The sequence below is a fragment of the Amblyomma maculatum genome, chromosome 11 (genome assembly GCF_055883805.1).
Source record: "Amblyomma maculatum isolate TAMU_Amacu chromosome 11, ASM5588380v1, whole genome shotgun sequence".
Classification (NCBI taxonomy): domain Eukaryota; kingdom Metazoa; phylum Arthropoda; class Arachnida; order Ixodida; family Ixodidae; genus Amblyomma; species Amblyomma maculatum.
Window position 1 is genome coordinate 74,723,104 of NC_139354.1, and position 23,908 is coordinate 74,747,011.

At 43.1% G+C, this 23,908-nt stretch overlaps 1 protein-coding gene across 1 annotated transcript; it reads right to left on the reverse strand.

Moving 5' to 3' along the window:
* Positions 1-723: 723 nt before the first annotated feature.
* Positions 724-23,908, reverse strand: LOC146174180 (phosphatidylinositol phosphatase PTPRQ-like). The gene is made up of 5 exons (XM_084584285.1): positions 23,483-23,908; positions 16,726-17,029; positions 14,108-14,419; positions 7,986-8,279; positions 724-2,450 (listed from the first exon to the last, which is right to left on the reverse strand). The coding sequence occupies exons 1-5, from the start codon at positions 23,684-23,686 to the stop codon at positions 2,335-2,337; spliced, it is 1,230 nt and encodes a 409-aa protein (XP_084440411.1). The 5' UTR covers positions 23,687-23,908; the 3' UTR covers positions 724-2,334.

Below are 23,908 nucleotides of genomic sequence, written 5' to 3' on the forward strand. Positions count from 1 at the left end.
ATCCATAAGAACCTGCCAAAAAGAAGGGATGTAGTACGTTTCACCCCTTCTGCAAAAGCTTCATGCGGATCGCGACACTGCTCCCCCAGAAATAGTGGTAAAGCTTTTTTTAGTAAATGAAATGCTGGCAGTCAAACCTTCGACAAAACCTTCACTCTTAAATATATTTGCTCACCATGTTCTCGGAAATGTAGTCCAGCGCGTCATTTGAATTCCACATGAATTTATAACCACCATTTGGCATTAGCGGGGAATTGTGCCATCAGAGAATGAAGAGCAATCGGTAGGATCCTGTTCGAACCTGGCGGGAAAAGTCCCAGTATGACTTGATGTGCCATGGTGTTAATACATAGCTGTGCCAAATCTGTCGAACCCTTTACTATACAGTTCTAAAATGCGATGCTCAGCCGCAGGCTTTCAACTTCGTGCTAAAGGAGGATAGTAAAGGTAGTAATCCAGTGACTGCGGCTGGGTCAGGTTAGATAAGCGTAAGGAATCTTTTGGCCTGAATGGTGAGGGATCATTACATGGCTCCTGAATCACACGTCTGGAAATATAGCAAAAAGGGTTGTTTCAATAGTATTATTTTTGTCGAGAATTGAGTTTATCTGTTTCAATGACAAATATTTTTGTACTGGCTTCTAGGCGCATTAATTATAATTCATCGCTCAGTAATGAGCTTAGCAATAAATATGAACAGAGGCAGGAACCACTTTGTGCTGTTCGTTCTGTGTAGTTTATTTTTTAACAGACCGGAAAACATGCATACAATTTCTGCCTGCATTGCCCAGTACTTACACAATTTTCGCATTTCAAATGACAGTCGATTATTTTATCCGGAGCATATGCAAGCAATAAATTGCAGACACACTCTTCATTTCTAACTAGGAAATATTTCATTTCAGGAATTAAGTGTTTTATACGTTATATAATCAATTTTACCGTGCTTCTTAGTTGATCCAAAAATCTGTAAATAGTGGCTTGATAAGAAAATGTCCAACTGAAAAAAAAAACCCTAAGCATCGTCCTGTCGTGTTTCCTAGGGAACGGAACACCCTCACGTCATATATGGCACAACACTAAGGTTAGAAGGGTGAGGGATATGTGAATCACGAATTAAGGCTTCTTCGCATTGAGAAAGAAACTTGCCCTGTATATACCGAGCGTATCGTCGCCTCCAGAACGAAAAACTACTTTCGGCGCTACCACCACAAACGGAATTGCGTGAAAGAAACTAAATGGTGAAATCTCGCAAAAACTACATGTGAACAGCACAAATGAACAGCAGAAATCTAGAAAAAGCAGTATTTTTATATATGTGCTAACCATATATGCGTTGCAGTCACCTGAATGAAAGAATACAAAGGTTTAACTTCTAGCTTTCTCGCAATCGGCTTTAAAGCTTCGCGTAAGAAGAGAACATTTCAGCTGCGTACATATTATTCGTCACGCAACGTACATTACCTATGGTCCTAAAGCAAGAATCATGAAAAAGATTCCTGCATTAAGTTATCTCTTCCTCAGTTTTAATTACCACAGCAGGTTTTCCGCCTCTCCGGCAGCCATTGTTTGACTCGGCCATTGTGGGCATCTGCTAACAAGGGTGGTGTGCTGGCTCTGCTAGTATGCTACCTCAAATTATATAGTTAGGTCACAATTTGCTTCATATGTTTATTATACCTTCGAAAAGATTCCTGCTGTGTAAACAAAAAAAAAAGGGGGGGGGGGAATTTGGGGCATTCGATTTCGCTAGCTGCTCTGCTCAAGGTAAATAAGAAAAGGGTATACACATGTTACAGAGTCCAGGAAGAGCAAAATGTGAGCGACATTAAAGGACCCCCGAAACATACTTTTGGCTATATTCTGCTAGAATAAAGAGCGCATTTGAATCAAATTTCATAGCTTTGTCTGGAAACGACAATGTAAAAATAATTATAAACAAGTGGTCCAGGTGACTGCTCGTCACACAGTGGGCTGCAGCGAAGGCTGCGGTTACTAGGAGGTGAGGCTTTACGCCAACCAGGCTGACGACTACGGCGAATTGACAAAGAACGGGCGACAAAGAGCTCCGCTCTCACGGAGGCGCATAAGGAATTGGCGATAAAGGGAGTAGCAACAGCCATGCGCAATAACGATGATGTGCATTCAAAACCTATACGCAGATGCCATTAAATCAGTCGCATGATATACAAAAAGCAAACCTTAAATATACCCTTACTTTTGCTATAAGTAAATAACATGCATAACATCAGTTTTCATGTGATCAAAACAGAAAAGTCGCTAGTATACACATGCAGTCCAGGGAAAAGCAAGGCGCCTTCAGCAGCACCGGCTTCAAGCATACAGTCTCCCTAGCAGGCAATGAATTAGGAGCACCGCCAGTATAATGGTGAAAGCCTGGTAACTAGAGGGAGAAGTGGCGGTGGAGTCTGATGAAGTTCCACCCATATCTGCGTAATAAAAGTGAAAAACAAAATCATTACACTCTGCTAATATTTAATGCGATCAATGTGAAGGAATAAATAACGAGGCTGAATAGCTGTCAAGCTCTTACAGGGATTAGAGCGATTCATGCTCTTGTCAATAGGAGAGTGAAACTTCGATGTGCTGATTGGCAGAAAAAATATGTGAGTGCGTCGAAGCAGGAGGAGTGGCACACGATCACTACACTCCGGCAAATAAGCGGAACCATTATGATATGGCGTTACTGTTCAATACTGTTCAATGTACTGCTTTCAAAATATGCAAATATAAAGGTGTGCTTCTAAGCTGTCTACGCCACTCCTGCAAACATTTTTAGAATGTCGAAGCTCTAGAAAGGTGAAGACAAAATTTTACATGCATGCGTGGCGGCGAATACAAAAGAGACGCAAAAGAGCACCGTTATAGGATGAGAATTAAGACACTCCGCTATACTTTTCTGAAGAAAAAAAATGTATGTACATACGTCACCCGCTATATTTGCACATTACTTTGAAATGTCCGAAGTCAGAGGTATCACACCTGTAGTCACATCTTTTTAGTTGCACTAAAGTTATATTCCCTGAGCAGCATTTGTCTCTCAGTGTTGCCAAGGAAAGCTGCTGTGTAGTACACTCACTTTTTTGTCTAAAAGCGTATTTGATTTTGTCCGCTTCGTGTGATCATCGCCCGATTGTAGGCGCGTGTATCTGATAACTGAATTTATCAGCAATGTGTCTTGAACTCTGCTCTAAGGGGACGCCTCTTTTAAACAAGTCGACTTGGGCTGTGAATGAAATGACTGCAGCGGTTTTGTTCTCAGGCATTCTTAATTGTACGAGATATTCACCTGACTACATGTGTTTACGAAGAACTAGGGAATTAATTTTCTACGCAACCGAACAAGAGCACACTTGTGTGCGTAAAAAATTAGCATACTTCGTTTATGCTCCTAAAGTTAACTGCTCTTACAATAATATGGACATTTACATTAGCGTTTGGCTTGCCGCCACAGATACAGACTGTGCTTGACAAATAGAAGGCGTTAGCACAAACGTTGGGGCGAAGTGATGTGCCCTGATTCCTTTCGTCTTATCGCCGAATTTCCAAGATTAAGAAAGTACATCACCATTTTCCTAAACTTTCTTCCGCTCCCCAGCCCTTGTGTTAAGAAACGTGCGTATTCTTTTAACAAAGCGATATCCTTCGCGTAAAAACAGCATCCTCCTATTCTTGCACAGGTCGGAAATTGTGCTTTTAGCGCTGAACCGAGAGTAAAACACCCTGTAGCAATGCTATTCAGTGATGTATAAAGCGCTCTCTGCCACTGCTTCTCCTTCCAGAAGCATTTCGCTACGTTTATTACAAGGAATAAAAACCCTACTTTGATTTGGCAATTTCCAAAAACGCTATTTACATATATCATGATCATCAGCCTGACTATACCCACTGCAGGGCGAAGGCCTCTCCCACATTTCTCCAATTAACTCTGTTCTGTGCTACCGGCATTCACTTTACCCCTGCGAACTTCTTAACCTCATTCGCCCACTTAACTTTCTGCCGCCCCCTGCTACGCTTTCCTTCCCTTGGAATCCAGTTTGTTGCCCTAAGCCACCATCGGCTATCCTCTCTTCGCACTACATGTCCTGCCCATGCCCATTTTTTCTTCTTGATTTCTACTAGAATGTCAGTAACTTGAGTTATTTCTCTGACCCAATCTGCACTCTTCTTATCTCTTACTGTTACCTCTACCATTTTTCGTTCCATCGCCCTCTGCGCTGTCCTGAACTGAAGAAAAACTCTTTTTTTTAGCTTCCACCTTTCGGCACCATAGGTGAGTACAGGTAAGGTGCAACTGATGTATACTTTCTTCTTGAGCGATGCCGGTAAGCTGCTCGTCCTAATCTGCGAGTGCTTGCCAAATATGCACCATCCTATTCTTATTCTTCTTGTTATTTCCTTTTCATGGTCCGGATCAGCGGTTGCTACCTGTCCTAAGTGCACATATTCGCCTACAACTTCGAGTGCTTCGCCACCTAACGTGAACTGCTGTTCCTTCCCGAGACTGTTAAACATTACCTTAGTCTTCTGCATATCGATTTTCAAGCCTACGTTTCTAATTTTCCAGTCTAGGTCATCAATCATTATTTGCAGTTCATCCCCCGAGTTACTAGCAAGGCAATGTCATCAGCAAATCGCAGATTACTGAGGTATTCTCCATCTACCCTTATCCCTAACTGCTCCCATTCCAAGTCTGAATACATCTACTAAGCAAGCTGTGAATAGTACTGGGGAGATCGTGTATCCTTGCTTAACACCTTTTTATGGGAATTTTGTTACTTTCTTTATGCAGAACTATGGTTGCTGTGCAGCCACGTACGGCTCGTCTACCCCCTCATTTCGCATTGACTCCATCACCGCCGAGGTTTATACTGAGTCAAATGCTTTTTCGTAATTAATGAATGCTATGTATTAGGGCTGGTTATATTCCGAGCATTTTTCTGTCACCTGGTGGATGGTATGGATATGATCGATAGTAGAGTACCGTTTCCGAAAACCTATTTGATCCTTTGCTTGATTGCCGTCTCAGGTTGTCCAGATTTTATTAGCAATTACCTTAGTAAATACCTTATACGTAACAGACAGTAAGCTGATTGGTCTGTAATTTTTAAGGTCCTTAGCATCCCCTTTCTCATGAATGAGGATAATGTTTGCATTCTTCCATGCTTCCGGTGCCGTCGATGACACCAGGCACTGCGTATGCAGGGTGGCCAGTTTTTCTAGCACGATATCTCCCCGTCCTTCAGAAAATCTGTAGTTATCTGATCCTCTCCAGCTGATTTCCCCCTTTTCATAGTTTCTAATTCTTTCTTGACCTCGTCCTTCGTCACTGGTGGAACGTCTGACTGGTTTTCCCTACCGCCAATCTCATTACGGTCCTGACAACTTTGGCTACTGTAGAGGCCTGTATAGAACTCCTCGGCCACTTTGACTATCTTGTCCATATTCATGATGACGGTGCCCGCCTTGTCCCTTAGCGCATACATATGGTTTTTGCCTATGCCCAATTTCTTCTTTACCGCTTTAAGGCTATCCCGGGTTTTAATGCATGCTCAGGTTTCTCCATGTTATACTTCCTTATATCGGCAACCTTGCGCTTACTGATGAGCTTTGATATCTCGGCCAATTCTATCTGGTCTGTTCGATTGGAAGCTTTCATACTCTGGCGTTTCTTCATCAAATCTTTCGTCTCCTTAGACAGCTTACCGGTATCCTCTCCAACCATCATATCGCCTACTTCTACAGCGCACTCAGTAATGATATCTCTGAAACTATTGTTCATTGATTCTAGGGCAATGTCGCCTTCCTCGGTTAGAGCTGAATATCTATTCTGTAGTGAGATCCTGAACTCTTCTGCCCTCCCCCTCACCTCTAATTCGCTGATGGATGTCTTTCTCACTAATCTGTTGAGTTCCTTCTTCAGATTTAGGCTAACTTGGGACCTCACCATCCTGTGGTCACTGCATCGCACTTTCCCGATTACCTCTACATCATGAATAATGGTGGGGGTTGAGCACAGTATGAAGTCAATTTCATTTTTAGTCTCCCCGTCAGCACTTTTCCATGTCCATTTCCGGTTCTTTCGTTTGCTGAAGAAGATATTCATGATTCTTAACTTATTACGCTCTGCAAACTCAACTAGTAATTCCCCCCAGCTATTCCTAGAAACAATGCCATAGTCACCTACTGCCTGGTCTCTTGTCTGCTTTTTCCCTACCTCGGCACTGAAGTCGCCCATTAGTACAGTATACGGCGTCTTTACTTTTCGTATGGCTGATTCTACATCTTCGTAGAAGCTTCCAACTGCCTGGTCATCATAACTACAAGAAGGTGCATAGGCCTGTACAACCTTCAGTTTATACCACTTATTCAGCCTAATTACGATGTCTGCCGCCCTCTCATCAATACTAAAGAATTCATCTATATTACCCGCTATATACTTATTGACAAGAAAACCTACTCCTAATTCTCGCCTCTCCGGTAAACCTTGATAACACAGTACATGTTCCTCCTTCAGTACAGTATATGCCTCATTCGGCCTCCTAACCTCACTACTCTCTATAACATCCCGTTTCATACCCTCTAGTTCCTCTAACAGCACTGCTAAACTACCTTCACTAGCTAGGGTTCTAGCGCTAAACGTTGCCAGGGTCAGTTTCCAATGGCGGCCTATCCAGTGGAGCCAGGAATTCTTAGCACCCCCTGCTGCATCACAGGTCTGACCGCCGCCGTGGTCAGTTGTTCCGCAGCCGCTGGTGACTGAGGGTCGAGGTTTTATGGAACTAATGAGAGATTGTGGCCAATTACTGCACCAGGGTGGCCAACACCTGTTTTATGTACTTATGTAGGTTGTAATTACTCATTTGCATCTACGTACGCGCAGCCATACAGCCAAAAAGGAAACATTCAGACAGGCTACCTCCAAGCATTCCACAGCTCATAACACTGGGGCGTTTAGTATTGCCAGGGCCTATGTATCAGCACGAATGCGAAAAATAAGATGCATTTTGAAGTTAGCAAGGCTGCAACCGAACTATTTTTTAGTTAAGCAGGGCGAAAGGAAGTGTGCTAAGAAGCCATCACTGCGGAAAAATTAAGGAGATCACACAAACATGCACCGTCTCACGATTAGATTATGCACCCCCCTTGCAGCTCACTATTGTAAAGTTTAGGATTGTTAGGTTTGCAGATTTTAAAAAAGACGAATAACAAGTATCATCACTTGCAAGCATCACCTAGCAATTCAGATGTTACGTAATTTATTCCTTTTCTGTTACAAACGAGCGGGCGGTGGGCTTGGGTACATTAAACGAAACAATAATTTCAAATAGCTATTCCTTCTAGGTCGACTACATTGTACACAAAGCACGCTGCGCAGGCCTTAAATTATAATCATCATATCTCGCTGTCATTGTTCGGGGTTATGCCAGTTTCAGCTTCCATGAGCTCTCATTTTCCTATAAATTATGCTGATTTAAATCCTGGAACAAACTCTGGTGACTCCAATACACTGGTATAATTATTGAACATACATTAATGTCATCAGAAACGAAATATAAAACAGCTGACAGCTGCAAATATCAACTGTGCCTAGAATCTGACAAGGCAACCAGCTAATTTCGTTTAGGACCCGCATCACCTTCATGTTCTTAAAAGGCAGCAGTTCATTGTACTCACAACTCTTTCACCAACGATGGCTCTACAGAGCGCTGAGCCGATCTGAAGTAAAGAATATACCGAAGACCTCATCGTGGAAAAAAGGACAAAGCACTGTTAAGTTAACAAAGTTAAATTTTCCTTCTTTAAATTTTTTTTAAACAACTCATCTAAAGTACCCTTTATACAGCTAATAGGTGACCATCAACCATCTAAATCAGCCGTGGACTTATTTAGGAGGGATACATGTATTATGAGTGACGTGCCCTACCTCTTATAGCTAGAAGTCATTACGCAAATAGACTCACCTTTGGGAGTTTTAACCGATATTTGCTGAACGCTGGCCAAGTTCTGACCATCCATCCGCACATTGGCAAATGCAACGATGCCATTATACTTGGTCGCAGGCTGAAGACCTCTTAAGGATACTGTGGAATTCCCATCTTCGTGGTTGCTGCAATCGAAGGTTCGTGCGGAATCAAGGCCCCAGAGTATGCCGGTGCAAACATCAAGAGGTCCATTCTTCTCTTCTGGAGCAAACACCACTATCTCCACAGACGTAGAGTTGATAAGATAAGAATCCACCTTGAAGGGGCCGGGGGCTGTGAACATGAGCGACCAAAAAATAAGAGAAAATACAACAAAGTATTGATCACACAAACTACATGAGTGCATTACTTTTTATGAATTGTAATGATTAAAGGATTCAAGTAAAAATCAGTGTAAAGATTCTAGTGGGGTGAGCTACCACGCCAATGGGAACGACACTACCAAGCGGCGCAAACCAATGGCCCAATATTGGTACTGCATTGTTGTTGTATTCATCCTATGTTGAACCGTACAATGTCAACACACAACCAAAATTCTGTCAATGGATTCTGCTGCTTGGGCTGTTGCGATGTCATCTTTCAGATAATTTTCACATGGAGTTCGCGCGACATGTGACGAGGAGGAGGAGAAAGATGAGGCGCAAAGGCAGGGAGGTTAACCCGTAAAAGAAATCGGTTTGCTACTCTGCGCAAGGGGAAAGGGGTGAGTGGATATAAAAGTTGTGAGAGAGGGATGGGTGAAGTTAGTACAGTCAGATCACAGACATGTCACATCACATCACGTCACAGTCATATGAGCCTGAGCAATAATGGCTTGGTGCACTTTCGAATAGCTATAATGACTCAAGTGGCCTATTCAGCGAAAATGTACACATGTGGGGCATATTTGTGTCGCAATATATAATATTTTTTTAAGGGAGCAAAGCAACACAGCATATGTGTAGAGACATTGATGCCTTCCCTTGAGTAGGCACATACTGAACTACGCCTGCCGTAACTGTCATTTACTTGGTTTCTTGTCGCCTTCTGTTGAATTATCATCTTAAAGGCTAGCCTAGCTTTGATGGCGCTGCAGACATCCCACTGCAATGGACTTCTTGGTTAATGGTGGAGACTACACGGGCAAAACGGAAGCTTTGAGGTGGAGCAGTTGCTACTTTTAGCAATGTTAGTAGCCTGCGAACCCCTGCTTCATATGTAAAAGGCAAGTATTGACTGCGTCTTTGGAGGCTGTGCAAATCAGTTCACTTATACAGATTTAATAAGTACAGATTTAGACGTTATAATGCGTTGTGTTCTAAATTGGGTCATATCCGCGGCAGATAACTCTTTAGCGACGTAATGTCATGTATTGATGCCTGCAGCAGCAGCAAATCGGCTCGCTATAGCAGAAAATTGGTGCGAAAAATTTAGCGGACGCAACTACAGAGAAGCTTAGGTCAATGCATAAATGTGTGCCTGGCTTTAACACATCTGGTGCATCTAGAGGTAGAGCTTGCAGGCCCACATTTACAGAAATCAAATTCTTTTCGGTAGAACAAAAGAGATGAGATCTAAAATGTCCGATATATATTCGCAGATACATATGCTGGAACAATTATTGTGCGAAAAACTTGGGTCACAGAAGCAGCCAAGCCGAACCATTTTTTTTAGATTGAAACGCAGCTTTAATGCATGAATGGAGTGTGTAATTTGTTCGAAGCGAAGAACGACTGGTTTCAATGTGCAATGAATATTTTGAATACGGCTTTATCAGATACTGCATTACAGGAAAAGTTATTATTACTCTTTGGAATTTGTTGCCATCCTGCCGCAAATAATGCATGCCAAGCTGTCAGCGATTGACCTCTGCGTTTCCATGTTTGCATATCAGTCATCTATAGGCAGCAAAACCCCTTTTGTCCCTATTTTCCTTCTAGTGCAACCGCCTGCTTAAGTGCATTTCAACCAGGGCACTTTTCCCACATACTCAGCTCAGATTACCTCAAAAGATGAAAGAAAAAAAAGCTAAACGTAATTTTACACGCGGTGAGATAGGCAACGCCGCATTCTGTAAAGCGTGGTAAAGCAGCGCATAAGCGATAAACCGATATATACCGTACTCCGCCCGGGAGCATAAATGTACCATTTCCGTCTTTTTTCTTGTGCCTGTATACTGGAACTTCAAGAAACGAGCACCGAGCCACATTTGCATTGTAGCCCAGCACTTTCAAACACACTAACACGACCTTTCTTTTCGTAATTAATCAGCCCCATTGTGCTCATTCAACCGAATTATCTGTAATCGTCCTTACTAAGCTAAACATGGGACTGTCACAGGGAGGAGGGATTGTGCGCGAGAAAGTACAGACGCAACACGCTAACGTGAGTTCAGGAAGAAGCACTGATCGGGAGCGCATTACGCTTGGCACTCTAACATTTCTCTTCGCACACTAATATTGCAATATACCTACTATACGACGGGCACAAAAGAGTGCCTTTAGAGCTGCCGCCACGGTAATATTAGGATACATCTCAGAATGAACTGATAGAGGAAATATAGGCAAGCTGTGTCTGCGTTTTGAGACTTAGGCACTTAGTATGTGCAGTCCCGCTTTCCAAGAAGTTTCCTAGAATTTGATCTGAGGTAGTCGCGGACAATATAAGTCAGACAGGCGAAAATAGAAATTTAAGGAAAAACACAAACGTGCTAATTTACAAAGTAATTGATAATATATGGCTATAACATGCACGTGGTGACCAAAATAATTGGATAGGCTTAAGCTCCGCTCTTAAGAGTATGCCGCGATGGCGTTAGCTACCTGGGCACATATAAAACCAGGGCCCGCTTGCACAAAACAATCTTAAGACTGTCTTAGCTAAGTCCAGACTTAACTGGAGTCTAAAGAATAGGCCACTAGCACGGCCGCTTAAGACTGGAGTCAAGACTGGGCTTCAGTCCTGACTTGAATAAGTCGCTTGTATAATTACGACTCTAGTGCTGTCTTGGTTAAGACACAAGGACGCCAGGTGTCTAAGTAGAGAAATTAGGGAAATACAGGGATGCGCTGGCACTGTCCCTGCTGTAAGATGTACACATTCCGTCAATTTTGCGTTATGTAAAATCCGTGCCATTGCTTTTTGCGGCTTAAGATTGTGTTACGAGGAAAAATGCCCCAAGTGGTTGCTGAGGCCGTTCTGGGAAGCCACTCTGGGGAACATGAACCCGAAGCGTTCGACGTTCAGAACACGAGCCGTCTTAAATAAGCTTGGTCTTTCTAAAGACACCATTTAAGTCTGGACTTAGCTCGGACTTTATCGTGCAAGCCGGCCCAGCTTTAACCAAGCCATATAAACATTCGTGCGTGGCCTGAGGGTTAAGGTTCATTGAGTTCCGCAATTCGCCTGCCACTTATCCCGGTGCTCCCTGATTTGGCAGGCGACGTGTGCTTCACGCACAGAGCAGGCGAAGGATGACTTGATGCAACCACAGGAAGCTGAACTTTATATGACAATAAGAACACGAAGTACAGAGAAGTATTTACAAAAGAAAGACAGGCGGCTATATTATAAGAGTGGCTGACTGATAACTAAGCTCAGCTCCGCAAGCGACCAAGCTACGTAGCACTTGATATCATATCTCTCATTTCATGACTTTGTCTTAGCCGGGGCCTGCCTGCTAGAGCTACCGTGGCTTCGTCGAGGAATGACGATTGCTGCACGGTGCGCTCGCAAATAACCGTGAGCGATACTTCGAGACGTGTAGAAGGAGCGCAAACACAGCGGCGCCTATCTGCTATGGCCCGCCTCCTCGGTCTTCTAGAAAGCACCGGAACTTTCTTGAAACTCGGTTAATATACGCTGCCTCGTCACGTTCCCACTAAGGGAAGAGGCCGGGATATGCAGTTGGATAAATGCGTAAACCACCATGCCTCTTCGCCTGTGGCGATGGGGCGAAGCAGCAGCTATATGCAGCAGCTAAGGTTGCTTTTGGACGTTTATCGACCTTTCCGTTCGCGCCTCTATCTATGGAGATGGTGCCGAAATATTTCATATAGGACCAGTGCGGCCTTACAGGTAGCATGAATTGAAGAGTCCCGGCCGGCTGATTCAGATATCACCCACTCATGTGAAAGAAGAGGCCCTAGTTTGCAGCTCCTACCAAACGTAACGTGCAACAACCCTACATTCAGTAATGGCGCGGACACGTCAGCTGCGACTTCCGCCTGTCAGCACCATGCTGCTGATTTTTCGCTCACATTCTCGAAGCCCGATTTTCGGTAAACAGTATCTTTAACGCTATCTCCTTAAAGCCGTGTTCTACAATTAGGGTGATAGTTATTTCTGTACAAAGTAGCTTTTGGCGTGGCGATGGTTTATGAAGGCTAACATGAAAATGTGACTGATCCTCTGAAGACGCCGTACTGAAGGGCACCGGATAATGTCGACCACTCGGCTTCTTCAGCTTGCAGTAATTAACATATATTGCTCATGGGTAGCCTCAGGCTAGAGAAGAAAGTTTACTAAGAACATAATTATTACCCTAATAAATAAACCAGCAACAGGATGAATCTTAAAAGAAGTTTAAGAGGAAGCAGTACAGTTTTATTTGTAGCCGTATAGCAGCGCATGTGTAAACGTCAGTAAGAAACAACTGAGAGCAAAATTTACTTCGCTTTGCATGATTTTCTCCGGAAGGTGTCAGCACCGATAGCAAGTGAAGAAAACAAGGGAAAAGATATAGGGTAATATTGACCAGAAAATGCGGATGGAAACAAAATGCTCTACACAGTTCACTATTAATTTAATATTTATCGCCGAAAAGTCCCGTGTGACATAGAGGCCTAAAGAGAGAAGCCGGTAATGAAAGTTTATTGAGTGTAAGAATGCACAATATTTTCATCCCAGCCAAAGGGGAAGAGTTATTAATGAAATGGGTGCATTTGCGAAGATGCCACAGAGCTATACCCTTTGATACCAGATAGAAATCACGCGCACAGAATGCAGAGCTCAGCAAGAATCTTGTCAAATGGTGTTGTGCCTCACTCCTAATTGGCCTGGCAGTTCGCGAAATTATGTTCTACGTGTTCGGACGCAGGTATTTAAAACAATTATCTTGCACTGTATCATCTGTGTAACCAGGCAAACTACCTACGAATGTATTATATCACACTCTCAAACCCAGCCAATACGTTTGTGGTTTGCATATGCCGAGCACGGATGAAAAAAAAAAGATGTTGAACGGACCAAATTGGAGACCGAGAATTCCTTCTTAGAAGCGAGTACGGGACGTCTTAGATATGGTCGCATCCGGTCGCACCACGTGCCGATTGCAACACGCTCTCACCCGGTTCATTACATGGCGCCGTTTCAATCAACATCCCTTTGTACAGACAAGCTTCCACACCTCCTTTGTGGTTCAAACCTCTTCCGTTTTCAAGTAAATATGAAGCCACTCAGGCCAAACTGACCGGCTTATTAAGGCTCAAATAATAAAGCCATTCGTGAAAGTCTGATTTCGCAAATGTGTAATGATGTTGCACAGGTTCAGAAGAACATAATTCCTAATATTCACGCACCTAGCGAGATAAAAAACCTATCTCCAATACCCTTAAACGAAAATTAAGTGGATGCTGAACCTTCGCATTCTAAGTAGACGCGATGCGTCTGTTACCGTATCATTCAGTATTATTTTAAAGTTTTGCTTAACTGAGTTTTTGGGAAAATGAAGACTCAGTACCTGTTCTACTTTTCGATGGATACCTATCATTACGATAAACGACATACAAGATGCGTATGGTCTAGGTTCGAATCACTATTATGGACTAACCTCTAAATTAACTAGGAGATGGAAGCTAAACGGAGGCAAAGTATTATGAGACTACTGTCAATCCTGTGCAAAGAACGGTTTCGTTACAGATGGGATACAAACCCGCATGACTATGTTCGCTTTACAGCCGTTAAAACGCTCCCGCTCTTTTTAAACCCGATCAGCTACAGGGTACAACTACAGAAACGAAAAATCCCCTTTGCTATACCTCCTTCTCTATCGAAGAGATCATACAAGTTCAAATATTTCAAATTTGCTCCCTCCCTGTAAATAAAGAACAGGTTCTACTTGCCGAAAACGGGCGTTGTGAAGTGACGAGTCACATGTTGGCTAGACAAGACGTCGTTGCCACACAGCTCCTTGGCTTCAACCGTGATGCAGTAGCCAGTGTCCACAGTAGTAGGGATCTCTAACCGTGTCGTGGACACGTTGAATTCAGTGCAAACGTCTGCTTCCGCATTCTCAATACAAGGACCTGAGGACTGGCATACTCTCACGGAGTATCCGCTGAGAGCTCCATGGGCGACTGCTGGCGGCTTCCACTGAAGAAGCGTCCGCGAAGCAGACTTCATCAAAATCGATATGTCTCTTGGCGGGTCTGGCTCTGAGTTATTAGAAAGAGATGTAAATAAGCTCAGCTCCTCTAGAAAAGCTTCAGAGGGCGGAAAAAAAATTGACAACACACTAAGAGCGCAGGAAATTCATTATCGCCTACGATTATACCGCTACCCATTAAAAAAGCAATAATATTACCCCAGTATTTAACGGCACCTTCTTCGTTTTTTGTTATGGTCTTCACATTCCGCCCTTGTTTGAAATAGATATAAACTATTGCTTTCTGCTTTCTGTCCTTTTAAAAGCAGGTCTATACAGGTTTTGAAAATGAGCACTGGCATACATACGACACATCTCAATGACGAATCGTTCGAAATCACACGGAAGATATGCACACGCATCACACAGGTGTAGACGATATGTAGACGATAGGTTTTCAAACACTGCTACCAAATAGCTCGAACAAAGGTTCTTTGTTCCAGTGCCCATTCCAAGGTGGGTGAAATGGCTTGCTAACTTTGAAGTCATTACAGCTGCATTGGGCAACATTGTTCCGTAAGTATTGACGACCTCGCAACATCGAATAGACCTGGAATACATTCTTCGAGACTTCCCCTTCAGTCGCGGTGTCTTGCCACATACATCTGTCATGGCACACTTTGGTCAATACGGTGCGTTGGTATTGATTTCTGGGCTAAGTAATTACTGAGAATTATCCTGTGAGCCGCGGTGGCTTGCCAAAATATTACACATTGCCGCCGGGGCTTGTTCAGACTCTCAAACCTGTTGCGTTACCTTCCCACCATGTCATCTATTGCAGCGTATGTTGGTCAATATAGCCCTGCCAGAATTGATGGCTTTTTAACATAGAATATATCAGGGCATATATTCGACAATACTGTGCAGCTAGTCGTTACAGCATACCTAATACCGTACAGCAATTTATACGTTGTTCAAAACTTTCCTGTTCATTCTGGCGGTTTCTCTGCATTTTTGTGCATGTTTTGATGCATAAGTCGACATTGAGCTGCCGCTTCCGACCCGTTCTGATGAGTTACAAGGCAAGCAATGGTGTACCCGCAGGTTATCTTAAATTCCTATTCTTTGTTCTCTCAAATCTCTAACCCTTCGCAGTCTATATCTGTGAATACCTCTCGTAGACACACTATGAACGTATTCGCAGAGATCCCATCTCCCGGTCTGAAGTCCTTTCTTAGTGAAGATATGTTGCTGCATTTATGAAGGGCTTGCGCAGCGCTTGTAGGGGTTCAAAAAACTTAATTCGAAACCCTGATAGATATGTCGCTACGGTGAGTGTAGGTGGATTGTATAGCGAAGCGGACATCATATATGCATGATATACATAACTTATACAATTATACAATATACAATGCAATATACAATATACAATTATACAATATACAATATAGAATACAATTATACATTATACAATATACAATATCAATTGCAAAATCAAATTCTCTTTTCATAATCGACAAGTATATGTGCGAAATTTAAGGTCATCAGCACTGAAACTAATTCGAACTTTTATATTCTTAACGGTTGGGCAGAGAAAAATACCGAACGCCATTATGCCCATTTAGAAGTTTTTTGAATGTGCGTTTCCACTTGGAAAATGTATAAAATGGTCTCGGTGCACATTAAGTTACCGCGAGAAGCACGTTATCATGCTCGCATTCCTAAAGCAGGTAAATGTCATCTTTACCCTCACACCTATATATCGCTAAAAAGGCATCACACCTGTATTTAAATAACATTGACAATCCAAATATCACACCACATATAACTAAGAAAATGAAAAACAATGTTAAGCTTTGACGTTGACGGTCTTCATTTCCCAGTGTGCTTTCTTTATTCCTAACAGCAACAGCATTTATTTATATTATTCCTTGTGCAATCACAGGCCCTATCATGTACATGATGTTAGCCAAGGTTGCCAGTCAAGTTGGAAAGAGGTCGCCTGTTTTCTAAAAACGCAAATTTGAAAGCACTAAAAATAACCCCGATGGTATCTTCCTGTAATTTTAAATTACATGACTCTTCAGCACCCTGATAATGTAACACCTGTACGACCTCTGATACTTCCCCTCAATTATATATTTGTGGTTGTCAGTCGAAGATATACAAATAGGTTGTATATATTGTGCGCATATTCTCACTCATATTCGGACCGTGTATCACACTGAGCCATTATTTTCCAATGGGCTTAACTCTCGTCTAACCTAAGACGGATGCCTTCAACAACCGCAGTCATGATACATTTCTCCAGCATTCAATAGAAATAGGCAAACACCATAACACACTGCCTCAAATGCATGCAAACAACATATATACCTCGGAAAGGGATGAAAACTTCTTTGGCCGTCACTCCCTTTGAAGTTCTACGGAAAACTCCCCCAGTATGCGTCTTGATAGTCAGAGTGATGTATGAACAAGGCTCCAAGCGTGCGAATGAATATTCTGTTTCCTCCGCTGAAAGGCTTCTCGAGTAAAGCGTGATCGCTCCGCCGGCGTTCGGTCGACGTATTTTCAATTCCACCTCGTATCCGTCGATGTCGCTGACTGGCTTCATCCAGTTGTATGTGACGGAGTGATCTGATATGTTAACTATGGTTAAGCGATCCACTTCTGCGGGTGTCTGCAAAAAAAGGCAAAAGTCGAGTCTACATTTGAAGTCGCGTTGCTATCGTGACGTCGCGCCTTGCGTATCATAATGAAAACTTTACCCAGTCGGAAAAAACTACAGAAACTTTTGTACTCTCAAGATAACATTCCTGCGTGGTTTTTAGAGTTAAACTGTAGTTATAACAGGAATTTTTGTAGGAACATCATAGTTTTCTGTAGCTAAAATAGAACAGTACTATGGAAGTGCAGACTACAAAGGGTACTAACGAAAACGTTAAGAGTACCACTAGCGGATACAACAGAACTACACAAACTTTTGTCGAAATTTTGACACGTTTCTGCAGTTTATTTCAACTGGGTAGTCGGAGCAATTTGGGAATTCAAAACAATCAGCTTTTCAGAAAAAGGTCCACTGTGATAAAAGCCCCGTCGCACTGATCTTTTCTCTGTATGTCACGAAAGGAGAATAAAAGTGATATTGCTGGCCAGTATTCACTACCAGCAGTGATATTCTATAGAAATTCATACCAGGCAGCTATAAAGACTCAAATACATTTTCATCGTTTTTACACACGCATTAGAAGGCAAAAGATAGAGAAAATTGAGGATGCATATGGAACACTCTGTTTGACGAAAAATAACACCAATTGCTCTGTACGGCTCAGTGTGATCCCCGAGTCAGGAGGAGACACTGGAGGCGTGCATGCGCTGGATTTGTTCATTCACCGCGTTCGGTGAGAGCTGAGAGCGGCGAAGAGCCCGCGAGGAACAGAGAGAAGGAAAGACACCCGAGCAGGTTTCTGTCTGCGTGGTTGGTGTGCGTTTCGCATGGCCAGGGCGCAATCTAGGTATGGCGCAGTCAGGCACAGTTCATATTGCGGCTGCGAACTCACGGTATGGAAGAGGGCCGCTAGAGCTTAAAAACGTTCAACAATTTTCGTATGCTCCACACAGCCTCGGTCAGGGAACTGATCTGAACCACCTCTTGTCATTAGAAAAACCTACGTTCGTGCTCGAATAAATATTTTCCTTGTTATTATAATTTATTTTTGCCACTAAAACGCAGCTCCCAAGCGTTACAATAAAACATTACGGCGCAAAATGATAACACTTCTTATGGGCGCACTAAACCTTCGCGAAATAGATATTCGTTTCTTTCCGGCAACTGCGATACTTTGTTATAAGGATGAAATGGCCCACCCTTCTTCCTTTGGGACGTTTAATATGGCCGCCGTCAGTAAATTAATAAAAGGGGGCATAAACATTTTAAAACGCTTTCAAATTCTCTTGCATAATCACGGGTCTCAGTGGCCGGGAGTGTTACGGCATTTATCCCACATCATCAAAGGCATAACAAGAAAAACAATGATTCTGAGAAACGTTTTCCTCAATTGTGTTTGGGACGCGACAAGAAAGGATTATTTGCCGAAATCGCTCAAAATTCTCGTGGATTGAACTTCAAGGTGATTGGCTGATGTCTGTTTGGCAGGGTAGGTCGGCTTCGTAGGGTGCCTGCCGTAGACGACCACCAGTAAAAGGCGCTGAGAAACGCTGTTGTTGTTTACTTGACCTTGCAAAGAAACAACATCTACAAATCCACAAAGAAATCCCCTTGCTTCTTTAGATACGATCCGTTTACGTCTAGTCATCTCCTGCTCTATGGAACGGTCATTTTACGCGAAGGGTGCTTACTCGTCCTGTCGCAAATGCGTTGCCGCCACCACCGCTGTCGCCATACTATAGTTATGAGAAGAACGGACCGGATAAAATGTCAACCTTGGTGGTATCAACATTTTGATGCAGCCGTTCTTTGCTCAGCGTTCGGCTGGTCTTCTAACATTTCGATTCCCATTAGCATCCATACTGTATTCAAGTTTGAAGCTGATAGTTCGAGATTGGGGTTCCTAACGGCGACGTTGGTACCTCCAATTGTATGTAGTTCGTTCTAAGCGTAGGTACTAAACGATAATTGAAACGGACGCTGGGCCTTACTTTTCCCAAAGGCGAAAGCTAGTTAAGCCGTGTAACACTAAGGCGCTTAAAAGGTTTGCGATAGTGCCTTTAGTACAAAAGCTCTGTTAGTAATAAGGGAGTATTTACTCATTGACATCCACCTAAGCGCAGCCATATGGCTAAAAGGAAAGCTGTAAAGCTTTCTCAGAAGCTTAGTAGTTAAAGAAGAATTTGTCCTGGTCCAGGGATCGAACCCGGGATCATCGCCTCTCCGGGGCAGTCTCTCCATCCACTGAGCTAACCAGGATGGTCTGCTGATCAGATGGTAGGGCGAGAGCAAGGTGATCAGTAATTCGAATTTAGAATGGTTTTGGATGTCAGTGAGTAATTACTCCCCTATTACAAATCTACTCAATCTTGAGGGATTCCCCTAAATATTCGACCAGAGTCTCTGTTGAAGGCGATATCATACACTTAAAGCGAGGCTTAAGTGTTCTATAATTTTGAGCTGTAGGACGCGTGTACATTCACCATGTGCAACCAGTGATTTTGACCCTGTGTCGACAGTTATCAGTCATCGTTCAGTTAATTTCCTACGACCTTCATTAAATGCAACCTAGATTGATGAGATAAATCAGATGAAACTAAAGCCATTGCCATATTTGCACCTGTGACCATGGAGTGGGAGAAAGAGCACTCAGACAATTTTCCTAGGCCCACCTCCATGGAAGCGTAATGAAAAATGCCATATAGTAATTTGATTCGTTGACGACCGTGAACTTTCTAAAAATAATGAAAAATGCCATATAGTAATTTGATTCGTTGACGACCGTGAACTTTCTAAAAATTATGGTTTAACACTGATTAACCCTAGTTGAATTGCGATAGCAACGGCGGAAGCTTCTTTTGCCTCGTACATTATCCCCTAGCACGCCCTATCAGTGCAAGGTGCTACATTATTGGGGACACTTAAGTCTTCTTCGTCTTCTTCGCGGCTGTTCAAGGTCAAATGTGGTCCTTTTCCGGGACTACGCGACGGGCCGAAACCTGGCGTAGTATGCTATCGCAATAAAATCACAGAATAGAAAATCGCTGCACATTACTAGCGACTCGAAAATGTCTTGGCAGATCTCGGCAGAAGAAATGTTCACCTGTAGCAGAGTGTATCGGAATGCTTTACAAGCCAACAAATTGTTTTCTTGGGCCGATACAGAGAAGAAGGCATTTATTGCCGCCGACAGTCAACCGCAGCAACATGCAATGAAGTTTGCTTTCGAAGAGTATCCGCGGCGTTCGCAAAACACAGACAGTTCTGCATTATTTGGAGATCCCTTTGCCTTGAAAGCGATAACCATGGCTCCTAACAATCTTAAACACGATGCGCATCGCCTGCTCTCACGAAGCTTCGAGCGCAATTTGACAAACGAAGCACCTCTAAACCTACAATTCTAATACAGCCCATGTCGCGTCTTGTGCTAATGTCCAACTGCGAACGACAGTCTTAGAAGCCCCTCCAGTGAAATGGTTTTAACTAGTTATCAGACTACAGGCGGCCATTGTAGGCAAACTATTGTGCCAATGTACTGAGAAACGATGAAATGTATTAGATATTAGTCCTTAAAAATACCCCAACGATAAGGAGGAATCGACAAAACGATACCTGTACATACTGTGCATAGTGACCGCAAATGAGCAGTAAAATAAAAACAATAATAAAATGGCGGTGTGCATTTGGCACCCCTTTCCAGTGAATGAATGGCAATGTGATAGCGTAGCTACGAGAAAGTGTCTTAAACAGTACTCACCTCTGGGGCAGGAAACTGCTACAATTCTAGGGGAAAGGACCTAGACACTGAAGAAAAGGGTTCGCTCTGAATTGAAGAAATTTCCGAGAGAGCTATGCAAACATACTAATGGATGTATTGTTAAGAGACTGGAAGAAGTCACAGTAGGTTAGGGAGCAAGCGCGTGTTAATGACATTCTTTTTTGAAATTGTCAAGGCATTGGCATGGCCAGGGCACGTAATGAGAAGGTAAGATAACCCATGATGGCAGAAGGTGGTCTACTGGACTCGTTGACGTGGGAAGCATGCCAGTCGGCGGCAGAATATTGTGTGAATGGAGGAAATTCGTAACGCTGACGGAGAAGTCTCAGCAGCTAACACTGGACAGGGGTATTCGGATGGTTCTCGAAGTTTGTTACGCTTGTGCAGTGCGCGGGCCTCAGGCTCATCGCGACGGCGTTAGCGAGAAATAATTTGTCCAGCAAGCTTAAGCAGCAAATCGGATGTAGGTACCACAGCATAAATAGTTGAACGACGAAAATATAAACACGCAATCAGGAGGTTTCAAGCTTGATCAGTTGCATAATATATTTCACTGATTTAATTTCCACGGTCAAATCATGTTTTAACAACTCTTCAGCATTAAATGCATCTAATGGGTTAAGTTGACAATGCGCCAACAACAGTCACTCAATACCGTATTGTTATGGGACTAACGCCAGTAAATACCGGAAGGAAATTGTACTTTTGGATTTGATTGAAGTCTAGGGATGTCATCTCAAGTATAGTTGCCATATTTTGTGTCGTTAGCCGTAGAACCCAGATTTACAGAGACCATATGACATACAGAATCAAGCTCTATTGTAACTAGGGGACCTTAATGACGCTAGTTCTATTTATTGCCGAGACGGACTGGCGGCCTAATGCAAATTAGATTTTTGCAGCTTTCACCAAAAAAGAAAGCTAAAAAAAAAGAAGGGTAGGGAAGCTTGGCCAGAAAAGCATACCCAGTAGTCCCTTACACCCTGAATTTTCATACCAAATTCTTTATTCTCCTTGTGTAAATAGTTTCTATATTTAGTAATATTAAAATTTTCCATAAGTATAGAAACAAAACACAACCATATGCACCTTAACGAGTTCCCTAGGAGTCCATATAAAACGCCTGGTACCAACGCCCTTTCATGGCCTCTGAGTTGGATGCTTCGCTTTCATGCGAAGGGTCTGGTTTCGAAACTCAATGGAAACAAGTTCACTGGTGTTTTTCGCGCATTTTTCAAACACGTTTCAGGAGTGCGATCCCAATTTATAGGGTACGGCGACGACGTTTACGCTGAACGAGCTCAATTCGCTATCGCCTAAAACGTGTCTCGCAGCAAAACGGTTTCTGCACACACGGAACCCATACACAGCCCAACATTAATTTGGCAGACAGCGACAGGTTGGCGCGTATCCAAAGCAGTTACTGCTCGTAAATGGAAACATATATTCACTAGAGCGCCGCATTCATTGGTGAATAACAAGTTTCACGCGCTTTCCATCTCAATACCCCTGTCCACACAACCATTCAGCGAAGAGGGAAAAATATGGTTTACGGGACTGACCTATGCCTTCTGAACAGGATTAGATTATGCGCGTGAAGAAGGCATGAATATACTGCATACATAGATCAATTCCGTAGGGTGTTGCACTGTTGCACATGGGCATTATGCTGAGCACGTCTTCTTTTGCATATTACATAAATGAAAAGGCGACGGCAATATGTTTTCATGTATTTTTTGGAGCCTTCATGTTTCTAATTGCGACCGGAAACGAACGACAGCTGAACAAGAATATATGTGTCACGTCAAGCGACGTCATTGTAGTAAGAGTGTACACTACTTATTGTTAACGGAGCCACAAAAACAATTCAAACCGGCGGCAACGCATTTGAGATAAGCTAACAAATTACTGCTGGAATTGAACTCTGTAGATATATTTATCCTTGGCCATCAGGCTTTATATGCATGGTGACAAATACTCGACCGGCTAATGCACCATCCACAGGACATCATAGAAATTCGTTATGCATACGATCCTATAACTGGTCACTCACAATAGAAAAGTTTGTTCGCGCGCACTCAAATTATTGAGAGAAATCCTGCTATGAAGTTCGCGCCCTACGCTGTTGATTGGAGACAGTCAAACCGAGTCCTGGTAGTTACGACACGTTCCGATGTGCATACCCTTGGCTTTCGAAAAGTAAACACATCCTGCAAGAAACGGCGGCTGTAGTGTGATGCTAAGAGCCAGGAACAAGGCCTCACTTGTGCATTCACACAAAATACATTTTTTAATTCAATGAACGTTCACATAACGTTATAAGTGTGCAACCAGGCGACAAACCCTACGGCAAGAAAGACCTCTCTCGTGAGCTGATCCTGTAGATTTCCGGCTTTCATGCGGGATGCGATGGACTTGTGCCGCCATCTCACGAGGCGCCATAAAAACGTGCAACTGAGCTGCAATGTAGTGCTGCCATCTGTGCACTGACATAGAAAACACTAGGCGAGGCTACAGATGAATCACAGTGGAAAAGGCGCGAAAAGTACCCGCGAAAGGTTTGCTATCAGCGAAAGCTTGGCCTGCATTGCTTAGACACTTACAACTAACACTGTGGTTTGAGGAGTGAAAAAGGGACCATAGGTTATTTCTCAGGTTGTGGTAATGAGGAGTAAAGTTCAACTTACCTTTGCAGTGAGCCACAAATATAGACATATAGCGAGAACAACCACCACGATGATAATCAACGAAGTTATCCAGAAGCACTTGCAAGTTACACAATATTCAATACAACTTCCATTTGAAGAATCAGACGCCTGTTCTGTGTCTTCGTTGCCCGTGCGACGTTTAGCCAGTGAAATGGGACGCTCATAGTCTCTTCTCGCTGCCATTGATGCAATCAAATTTACAAACCAATGTTACAGACAAGTTGAGTAAAAGCACTACACAAAAAGGTCACCAATCAACAAGACAGTGCTCTGGAGCCGTCTTGACGGGGCAGCCACCGTGTTCAGTGCGTCGGCGACGATTCTGCCTAAAGGAATGAATGAGTGCGGAACTGCTGCCGTAGAGCGCGCAGCGCTCGCACAGACTCGTGGTGCAATCGGGGCAAG

Excerpts from the sequence above, each read along its gene's own strand:
- LOC146174180 (XM_084584285.1), bottom strand. The coding sequence starts at position 23,686 with ATGGCAGCGAGAAGAGACTATGAGCGTCCCATTTCACTGGCTAAACGT. Across the intron at positions 14,420-16,725 it reads AGTTTTCATCCCTTTCCGAG|AGCCAGACCCGCCAAGAGAC; the intron begins GTATATATGTTG and ends CTAATAACTCAG. Across the intron at positions 2,451-7,985 it reads ATCGGTTAAAACTCCCAAAG|ATATGGGTGGAACTTCATCA; the intron begins GTGAGTCTATTT and ends TTTATTACGCAG.